Here is a 10,713-nt window from a genome sequence, read left to right on the forward strand (position 1 = left end):
AAAGAAGCAGCAGCAGCAGCCCCAGTGCCATTGGCTCATGCCTGTAATCCTAGCTACTCAGGAGGCTGAGATCTGAGGATCCTGGTTCAAAGCCAGCCTAAGCAGGAATGTCCATGAGACTCTTATCTCCAATAAACCACTAGAAAACCGGAAGTGGCTCTGTGGCTCAAGTGGTAGAGCACTAGCCTTGAGCAGAAGGCTGAGGGACAGCGCCCAGACCAAGAGTTCAAGCCCCATGACCGACATAATAAAATACATAAAAAAGCTCCCTATGCAAATAACTGTGTCAACTGGAACAAAGCTGGAACTTGTATTTCTAGTCAACGGAAGGATGTTTTAACACCATTTGCCTCTGTTCACTGAAGTCACCACCTCTACTTCCCCTGTACCATGATTGCAGCATGAAATGTTCTTCCCCACTAAGCCAAACTGATGCAGGCACATTGTGATTTCTATAGAATTTGTATTTTCAGTCAATAAAAGGACATTTTTGGCACCGATGCCTCTGTTCACTCAAGTCACCACCTCTGCTTACTCTGTACTATGACTGAAGCATGAAATGTTGCTGCTAGGCTGAGCCAATGTAGGCTAGGCACATTGTGATTTCTAGTCAAAGGCTCTCTCATTCAATGGCTTTACAGTTTTTCTCCACTGTGGGTTTTCTGGTGTTTAATGAGGTTTGATCTGTCAGTGAAGGCCTTCTGACACTCAGTACAAGAGTAGGGCTTCTTCCCTGTATGAATTAGCTGGTGCATACTTAGTGTTGCTTTCTGCATAAAGACTTTCCCACACTTGCTGCACCCATAATGCCTCTCTCCAGTATGCGATCTTTGATGTACGCTGAGGCGTGACTTCCAGGTGAAAGATTTCCCACAGTCACTACACTTATAGGGTTTCTCCCTGGTATGAATTTTCTGATGTGCTATGAGATTGGACCGATCAGTGAAGGCCTTTCCACACTCAGCACATACATAGGGTTTCTCACCTGTGTGGATTTTCTGATGCACCCGAAGCTGTGACTTCTTAGTGAAGCATTTCCCACAATCACTGCACTCATAAGGCTTCTCTCCAGTGTGAATTCTATGGTGTACAATGAAATGGGATTTTTGTATGAAGCCCTTCCCACACTCAGGACAAATGTAGGGCTTCTCTCCTGTATGGATTCTCTGATGCACATTTAGTGTTGATTTCTGGATAAAGGCTTTCCCACACTCCTTGCATGTATAGTGTCTCTCTCCCATATGAGATTTCTGATGGATTTTAAGACGTGACTTCCATACAAATGCTTTTCCACAGCCATTACATTCATAGGGTTTCTCTCTACTATGAGTCTTCTGGTGTTTGATGAGATTAGAATGATCTGAAAAGGCCTTCCCACATTCGGCACATATATAAGGTTTCTCTCCAGTGTGAGTTTTCTGATGTGTGGTGAGATTTGTCCTATGAGTAAAGACCTTTCCACATTCAGTACAAACATAGGGCTTCTCTCCTGTGTGGACTCTTCGATGCACATGGAGCTGGGACTTCTTAGTAAAGGACTTCCCACAGTCGCTGCACTCATAAGGCTTCTCTCCAGTGTGAATCCTCCAGTGCATGTTGAAATGTGATTTCTGGATGAAGGCCTGGCCACATTCCATGCACACATAAGGCTTCTCTCCAGTGTGAATTCTCTGGTGCATCTTAAGGGTTGATTTTCTTGTGAAAGCTTTGCCGCACTCTCTGCATTCATAGTGCTTCTCCCCAGTATGGGTCCTGAGATGGACACTGAGGTCGGAATTCTGCGAGAAGCCTCTTCCACATTCGTTGCATTCAAAAGGTTTTTCTCCTGTGTGAATTCTCAGATGTCTAAAGAGATCTGATTTCTGGAAAAAGGCTTTTCCACATTCACTGCACTCATAAGGTTTTTCTCCTGTATGTATTTTCAGATGTCTAAAGAGATCAGATTTCTGCAAAAAGGCTTTTCCACATTCATTGCATTTAAAGGGTTTGTGCCCAGTGTGGATTTTCTGATGTGTAGTGAGGTTTGACTTGAGGGTAAAAGACTTCCCACACTGAGTACATAGATGGGGTTTCTTTCCTCTAGAAACACCCTGGTGTATGTCAGTGTGGGGTTTTGGAGTGAATACTTTCTCATCTTGGTTGCCCTCATAGGATTTTTCTACAGCATGAATGTCCTGATGCTCAATCAGCTTCTGAGGGAAGATCTTTACATATTCATTATATACATGAAGCTTCACCCCAGGATATATTTCTTGATGGAGTTTGAAAGCTTGTTTTTGGCTGAGGTAACTTTCACATTGATTATATTCATAGGAAGTCGCTCCCATGTTAGCCTGGTCATTCTTAGTTGAGTAAGAGCTATGTGAACTTCCAAAAATTTTGTCAGGGTTCTTTTCTGGAGTGATTCTACTCTGACTATATAAGTTTAAAACATGCTTCAATCTTGTTCCAGATGTGCCACAGTGATGGAGTCCTTTAATTAGGGGAATAAACTTGGTAGTTTTGTGAATTATTTTTCCCATGTTTTGACAGTCATAAGCCTTGTCCTTAATCAATACTTTGACATGGCTTAAAGGGTTTCGTGGGTTTTCCTGACATTGCTCTCGCTGGTCATTCTCTTGCCGCAGTTCTAAAATAGAACATAAGGAATTTTCTGTGGGTAGATCAAATGTCTCACAGTGAAATGGAACCTCTCCAGAAATTTCCTGCTGTTTACTTTTCCAAATAGCCTCACCTAAAAAGAAAAGCAAAAGTGAAAATGACACAAAGCAAAATTATGACTGGGGTAAAAGCAGAAGGGACATGTGACATTCTGGCTAAACTTTAATACTGTGAACAAATCGCCAACTTTTCCGCTTTCCCCTTCCCATTGAACTCCACAGTGACCCCCAAAATAATGGTGCTACTCATAACATCCTAGAGGACTGCAGAACAGTGACTTGAAACATTGTCCCTGAAAGATCCACCAGCATCAGAGTTAAATTTGTTCACCACAGAGTTAACCTCTTCACCACAGATTTTTTCTTGCTTTTTTAAAAAAATTTGTACCAGTTCTGGGGCTTGAATTCAGGGCCTAGTCACTGTCTCTGAGCTTTTTTGCTTAAGGTAAGCGCTCTACTATTTAGCCATTCCTCCACTTCTGGCTTTTTGGTGGTTAATAAAAATCTGTAAGAGTCTCACAGACTTTCCTGCTCAGGCTGCCTTGGAACCATAATCCTCAGATCTCAGCTTCCTAAGTAGCTAGGATTACAGACATAAACCAACAGCATCTGGCTTCTTTTTTTGGGGGGGGAGGTTGATCATGGGGCTTGAACTCTAGGCCTGGGCACTGTCCTTGAGCTCTTCAGCTCAAGGTGAGCACTCTACCATTTGAGCCACAGTACCAGTTCTGGTTTTCTGGTGGTTAACTGGAGAGTAAGAGTCTCATGGACTTTCCTGCCCAGGCTGGCGTTGAACCATGATCCTCAGAACTCAGCCTCCTGAGTAGTTAGGATTACAGGCATGAGCCACCAGTGCCTGGCCCTGGCTTCTTTTTCTTCTCTTTGGCATCAATTAGTTTATACACGAAGGTTTCATGGGGCTGGGAAGGTGGCTCAGTGTAGAGCGCTTGCCTTGCATGCTTAAGGCCCTGGGTTCGATTCCTCAGCACCACATAAGCAGAAAAAAAAGCCAGAAGTGGTGCTGTGGCTCAAGTGGTAGAGTGCTAGCCTTGAGCTGAAGAGCTGAGGGACAGTGCCCAGGCCCAGAGTTCAGGCCCCATGACCGGACCCCCCCCCCAAAAAAAAAAGGTTTCATTTTGACTAGTCTATATATGAATATGATGTACCTTGTTCAGACTCACCCCTTCTGTCACTCTTTCTCTTCTCCCTTTCCTTCCTGAACCAGTCTCAAAAAGCTTCATTGGCCAGGTGCCAGTGGCTCACACCTGTAATCCTAGCTAGCACTGAGCTGAAGAACTCAGGGACAGTGCCCAGACCCAGAGTTCAAGAACCACGACTGACAAAAAAAAAAAGCTTCATTGTTCTATCCTCACAAATAAGGTATTTTGACCAGATTCACCTTCCTTTAAATCTTTATTTGCCCACTCTTTCCTAGTAGTACCTACATTTTGGACATGACCTGTTTCATCTTCCTAACATCCAGTTTTGATAAAGTGTATAGTTACTGTTTAAAAGGTCTTCATCATAGTAAGGTGAACATGCATATGCTGCAATCACGTTGCACAGACATATACATACAATCCTGTTTATGTTTATGTATATGTTTATTTTTTAAGTCTAGCATTCACCTATAAGAGAAAATATATGACCTTTGTCCTCCTGAACTTGACTTTACTTCACAAAAATATGGAACCTTTCAGGAATCTGCATGTTATCCTTTCACAGTGACCAAGCTAATTAGTCTTCTCTGTATTGTCCTAATTTTAGTGTATGTGCTACTAAAGCCAGCACTCAGAATTCTTATGTAAGAGAAGATTCACATCTATATCTATTTATCTTCTTGTTTTGTTTCTCTATGCATAATCAAAGTCAGTTATCCTCAATATTAGTTCCAATTCCAGTATACCTTCATGGAGGTTATACTTGTCATGAATTTATAATTGAATTTATAATGCTGACATTATACCACTCATACTGACATTCAGTAGGGAATGAAAAATTATTTTTGGTAGTAGTGGGGTTTGAACTCAGAGCCTTGTACTTGCTACACAAGAGATCTATCACTGAGCCACACTTCTGGCTCATGTTCATACTTTATTTGGCACAATTTAATGTTATACCCAGAAGAACTAAAACTCAAAGATTGAGAGTGCTAATATTTAATGTAGTTGTCTTTCCTTTTCAAATATAACATATAATCCTTTAAATTCTACTGAACAGATATTTGAAAATCCTTCTGAATAGAGGTAGGAATAAAACACCTACCTCTATCTCCCTAAATTCAATAAATTTACATTTACTATATAGTTTCTATATTTGACTTTAGAAAACTGAGGCATAGATGTTATCAATTCATTACCTCTCAACTCCAAATTCACCTTTTCTTATCTGCTCCACAAAAACAGATCTGGGATCTTCTTAAGTAATTTTTTATTGCCAGCGTGCCCACTGTTAAGCTTTGTCAGTGGAGGGTGCTGGAGAGACACTGTAGGAGAAGATTGCTTTGCTTCTTGGTTCTAGAGTGTGGGGTGGGGGGCTCACTCATCAAGCTCCTCTAGCCAGGACAGCTGGTCTCACACTAGGCTCCTGCAACACAAGTGGCTTTTACCATCTGGTTCCTGATGCACACACAGCATCCCTGGCAGTCAGGTTTGTAGCGTGGGTGGCTTCTCTGAGCTCAGCTCCTGCAGTGTGCATGAATGACTTCTTTAGCATCCAGACCCTATAGCTCCTATGGCTTCCTGACCACTCAACATGGACAGTGCTGGTAGCTACTCCAGCTTCAAGCCCCTATAGTGCCTTGTAGATAGCAGTGCCCAGAACTTAACACCTTTCCGTGATATATCTTTTAGATGATTTGTTGTAGAAGGTCTCCAGTAACACCTTCTACATGAAGAGCTTTCTCTGGAAGCTGAGAGGGCAGTTTTCCAGCAAGTTCTGGCAGTGTGGCACAAGAGCAACTCTTGTGCCATGCCATGAACAATGGCTGTGCCCTCCCTACAAAGTCTGGATCTCATCCTTGGGATCTAGGTGAGCCTCTTCCCTGACTATTCCATACTCAGTTGTAGCCTACTACACCTTCCCAAAGGATTCATGTTTGAAAGTTGAGTGTTCAGTATTTTGTCATGGTAACCAAAAATGGACTAACACAAATCCCTAGAATTGGCTATGCCTGCATCTGCTATTCCTTTATTGTCTAGGCTTCTCTTTACTCATTAATTCTTTGTCACTCCCAATCTTACTATAGCTAAAGATATTTAAGCTAAGCTTTCTCCATTCAAATCAGTATATAGTCTCTCTCTTCTAATCAAGTAAGCACTCAATAGTCACACAATAAGAAATGGGTCCTTAATGTATACAGATTTCAAATATCATATTGTAGTATCTACTACATATGTATGTATGTGTGTGTATATATATATATTTTTTTTTTCAATTTAAAAGTTAACTATTTTTTAAAAATAGGTTTTAATTCTGGGGGTTTTCTAAAACTATATAAGTAAAAGCCTCAGGTACCTTACATTTAAACTTGTATGCTTTTCTTTGTGAGATGGAGAATGAGAAGGAGCCACATATGCAGGAGTAATTAATGCCACTGCATTGTATGAGGGTGGGCTTTAGGGGGTAGAGTGTGTGCTTGGCATGCATGATACCATAAGTTCAGCCCCCAACATCACACATGTCAGTTGATGGGGTTTTAAAGAATATAACACAAGCAGGGTGCCAGTGGCTCATGCCTATAATCTTAGCTACTCAGGAGGCTGAGAGCTGAGGATCATGGTTCAAAGCCAGCCTAGCAAGAAAGTCCATAAGACTCTTATCTCCAATAAACCACTTAGAAAACTAGAAGTGGCACTGTGGCTCAAGTGGTAGAGTGCTAGCCTTGAGCTGAAGAGTTCAGGGACAGCGTTCAGGTCCAGAGTTCAAGCCCTATGACCGACAAAAAAAAAAACACAAATACTTTTAGTTGCCATGGTAGGAAGCATAAGGAATAAGGACTGTATATGGAGGATTAGAATAAACAAGAAGGACATTAAAACTCTTGGATATACAAGGCAAGTATCTAAGGATGGGATAGGAGTGGAGTAAGAAAGAATAAAAGGCCCCAGAAAGGATAAAGGGGTATGTCACCTAAGGAACAAAGAGACAGCAAAGCAAAAAAAGAAGACTGACCCTGGGACCATGCTCCTCCATGGAAATGGCATTTAAGAATCTGAGGGGCAGCTGGGCACTGGTGACTCATGCCTGTAATCCTAGCTACTCAGGAGGCTTGGATCTGAGGATTGCAGTTCAAAGCCAGTCCTGGCAAGGAAAGTCCTTGAAACTCTTATTTCCAATTAATCACCAGAAGACTGGAAGTGGTGCTGTGGCTCAATTGGTAGAGTGCATGCCTTGAGCTGAAGAGCACAGGGACAGTGCTGAGGCCCAGAGTTCAAGCCCCATGACTGACAAAAAAAAGAATCTGAGGGGCTTGGGGCTGGGAATGTGGCTTAGTGGTAGAGTGCTTGCCTAGCATGAAGCCCTGGGTTCTATTCCTCAGTATCACATAAACAGAAAAAGCTGGAAGTGGCACTATGGCTCAAGTGGTACAAGTGCTAGCTTTGGGCAAAAGAAGCTCAGAGAAGTGCTCAGGCCCTAAGTTCAAGCCCCAGGACTGGCCAAAAAAAAGAATCTGAGAGGCTAATGCTAACCATCTCCAAACAATTCCAGAAATTCAGCAACTTCAAGGTGGGCTCTTTTCTCTGAGTGCTTAAAAGGTATGGCTGGATTCTTAGCTGTTTTAGAGGCTGAGATCTGAGGATCACAGCCTGGGCCGGAAAGATCACCACAGAAACAACCAAGATTCAGAACATTGTGAGACTCTTTTTTTTTTTTTTTTGAGTCCAGTCGTGGGGCCTGAACTCTAAGCCTGGGTGCTGTCCCTCAGCTCTTCAGCTCAAGGCTAGTGCTCTACCACTTGAGCCACAGCGCCACTTCCGGCTTTTTCCTTTTTTGCTTATGTGGTGCTGAGGAATTGAACCCAGGGCCTCATGCATGCAAGGTAAGCACTCTACCACTGACCCATCTTCCCAGCCCCTCTTTTTTTTGGGGGGGTCCGGTCATGGGACCTGAACTCTGGGCCTGGGCACTGTCCCTCAGCTCTTCAGCTCAAGGCTAGCTACCACTTGAGCCACAGCGCCACTTCTGGCTTTTTTCTTCTTGCTTATGTGGTGCTGAGGAATTGAACCCGGGGCCTCATGCATGCAAGGCAAGCGCTCTACCACTGAGCCACCTTCTCAGCCCCCATTGTGAGACTCTTATGCCCAATTAGCCACCCAAAAACCAGAAGTGGAGCTGTGGCACAAGTGGAAGTGTGCTAGCCTTGAACAAATAAAAAAATAAACAGCTCAGGGACATTGTTCATGCCCCGAGTTCAAACCTCAGGACTCCCACACACAAAAAAGATGTGGCCTGGAGGAGTGCCAAGATGGTGATGGGACAGTAGGGAAACACCACAGCTCTCCAACCAAATAGAGAGTTCGAGTTCCAATGCTTAATTTCCCCAAGAAACTGACAACAGCAAAAAGATGAATACCCAGAGAAAAACAGGAGGTGAAAAAAAGAAAGAAAAGGAAGAATTTCAAAATGGAAAAGTTACAAGACCCTTCCCCCAATCCTTGCTAGCTGCGCAGATCTGCACCAAACTGCAGCCAGCCCAGCCAGGCTGCCGGAGACCCCAGAGCCACAGTTGGTCATCTGCAGAATGCCAGTGAAGAAGACGCCCAAGGTGCTGGTGACAGAGCTGCTGATTGCAAACAGAGAAACCTCAGAGCTCGGAACCTGCACAAAGACCCTTCCCCCACCCCTCATCAGAGCAGCGCTACCACATCCCGCCAAAACCACTCAGCCTCACAGCCAAGGGGGGACCCCCAGAACTACAGGGGTCTGTCCAAAGAACACCAGTGCAGAAGACTCCCAAGGTTCCAGTGATGACCTGGAGAGATCAAACAGAAGCAGAAACCTCAGAGTTCAGAACCTGTGCAAAGACCCCTTGCCCACCTCTCTACCGGTGGCCAGCACAAAAAACACTCATGTCATTGACCCAGACAGTATCAACAGAGGCAGTGACAGGGAGAAACACAGACCCAGAGCGGCCACCACCCAGCACAGCCCACAAGTATCTCAACCAAATGCAGAGCACAGTGGTGACCTACATCATACAGAAACAGCAATCTGCCACAGCACTGCTGGAGAGTTCCCAACTAGATCCAGGGTGAGTACCCTCAGGGGACAGCATTCTCCCCCCCCAAAGGATACCAGTGCTAGCGGTAACCCCCAGAGCTTGACTTGGACTCTCCCCACCACCTGGACTACAGGCCCCGCTAAAACTTGGAACTGTGCAAGTGCCCCACCAGCCTGTGGAGCACATCCAGCCCACCAGGCTTGATCAAGAGCACCCCTGGGAGGGAGCTTAAATGCCCAAGACAGGAACAGTGCCTGCAGGCCACAACAGCTAGCAGCAGGAGAAATTTGAACCGCGTACCCCAGGCTGGGATCCCCGGGTGGGATACACAGCAGCACAGGTCCAACCGGTGTGCCCCAGGCAGGGGACCAGGAACCAGGGCCAGGCCTGGATATTGGGTGTCTGAGCTGCACAACCCACCTGTCCCAATTGAAGTCAGAAGCTGAGCACACAGCTCAGCAGAGGGGGTGAAAGCAGGGAAATGCACCCCCTGGGAATCGCATCCAAAGATGGCAAAAGACTTGTGTGTCCAGGGCAGGAGAACCAGACACTAAAATCCCACCATAGCCTGACCTGTATATCCTGGGCCAGAGATTGGACAGCTCAGGCCGCCAGCACCTGATTATAGTCAGGAACTCATAGCAGACTCTAGCAACTGGGAGAGCACATCCAGCACACCCAGTCTTGCCAAGAGCACCCATAGGAGGAAGCATGAGCAGTCTAGGCTGCTTAGTCCTTGGCTGAAGGTAGGAACTGCCTGTGATTTCCAGCAGACAGCTGAGAGCCCTACATGGATCAGCTAGCAGCTGGACATTGGGCTCTCCCCTAACCCAGACTCTGCAGCTAGATGTTGGGCTCTCCCCTAACCCAGACTCTCAGCCAACCCAGGACCAAGAGTGAGCTTCATCAATTGATCCAGGAACCAATCCAGAACCAAGCAAAGACAGCCACCTATTAATCAAAACAGTCAGAGTTTCAGATTAGTCTCTAATAATCCCTGAATCCCCATGTGAAAATCACAGAGAAAAATTACAAGATTTATCAATACCCAGGATAGCAAACTACCTCCCAAAGCCAGCAGCCACCAGAGGAGAGCCCCAGTGGAAGCAAAGCAGGAATGGAAGACAAATGCTACATCCAAGAGATACTGGAGGCAATGACTCAAGAATTAAAGTGAGAAATAGATCAGAAATTTAAAGAACACAGAAACAAAATATCAAAAAAGATGCAGGATTTCAAACAGGGGATGCATGCAAAAATAGATGCAGTACTCACCTCACTAAGAGATGAGATTAATACTGAGAACTAACATAGAAGCCATAAATGGCTCAATTTCTTCCATGCCAACCACAATGGAAGCCATAGTTAACAGAGTGAATGAAATGGAAATTAGAATATCAGATAAGGAAGACAAAATGTAGCAACTGGAAAAAGTCACAGATAAGGAAAAATTATGCAAAGGGGAAATCCAAGAACAAGCAGACAGTGACAAGAAATTTAACCTTTGTGTAATTGTAGTGGACGAAGGTGAGGAATATCAGAGCAAGGGAATGTAACACCTATTCAGTAAGATTATCAATGAAAATTTCTCCCATCTTAAAAGAAAACATCTTACCTACATAACAGAAGCATATAGAATACCTAACAATCAAGGTCCCAGGAGAAACACTTCTAGGCACATTATAGTAAAAATGATAGATCTGAATAATAAAGAAACAATCTTACATGCAGCAAAAACAAAGAAGGAGCTATACTATAATGGGAAAAAAATCAGAATCACTGCAGATCTCTCCACACAGACACTGAATGCAAGGAAAGCCTGGGAAAGTA

The 10,713-nt window shown here is 44.3% G+C and overlaps 1 protein-coding gene across 1 annotated transcript in view; it reads right to left on the reverse strand.

Annotated features, from left to right (window-relative positions):
- Positions 1-248: 248 nt before the first annotated feature.
- Znf41 (zinc finger protein 41) overlaps positions 249-10,713 on the reverse strand; it is a 31,193-nt gene continuing 20,728 nt past the window's right edge. The window contains exon 3 of the mRNA XM_013035535.1: positions 249-2,734. Coding sequence (XP_012890989.1) covers positions 636-2,734 — 2,099 coding nt within the window. The 3' untranslated portion in view covers positions 249-635. The remainder of the gene's footprint in view (positions 2,735-10,713) is intronic.

This window comes from Dipodomys ordii, unplaced genomic scaffold, assembly GCF_000151885.1.
Source record: "Dipodomys ordii isolate 6190 unplaced genomic scaffold, Dord_2.0 Scaffold215, whole genome shotgun sequence".
NCBI classification, from domain to species: Eukaryota; Metazoa; Chordata; class Mammalia; order Rodentia; family Heteromyidae; genus Dipodomys; species Dipodomys ordii.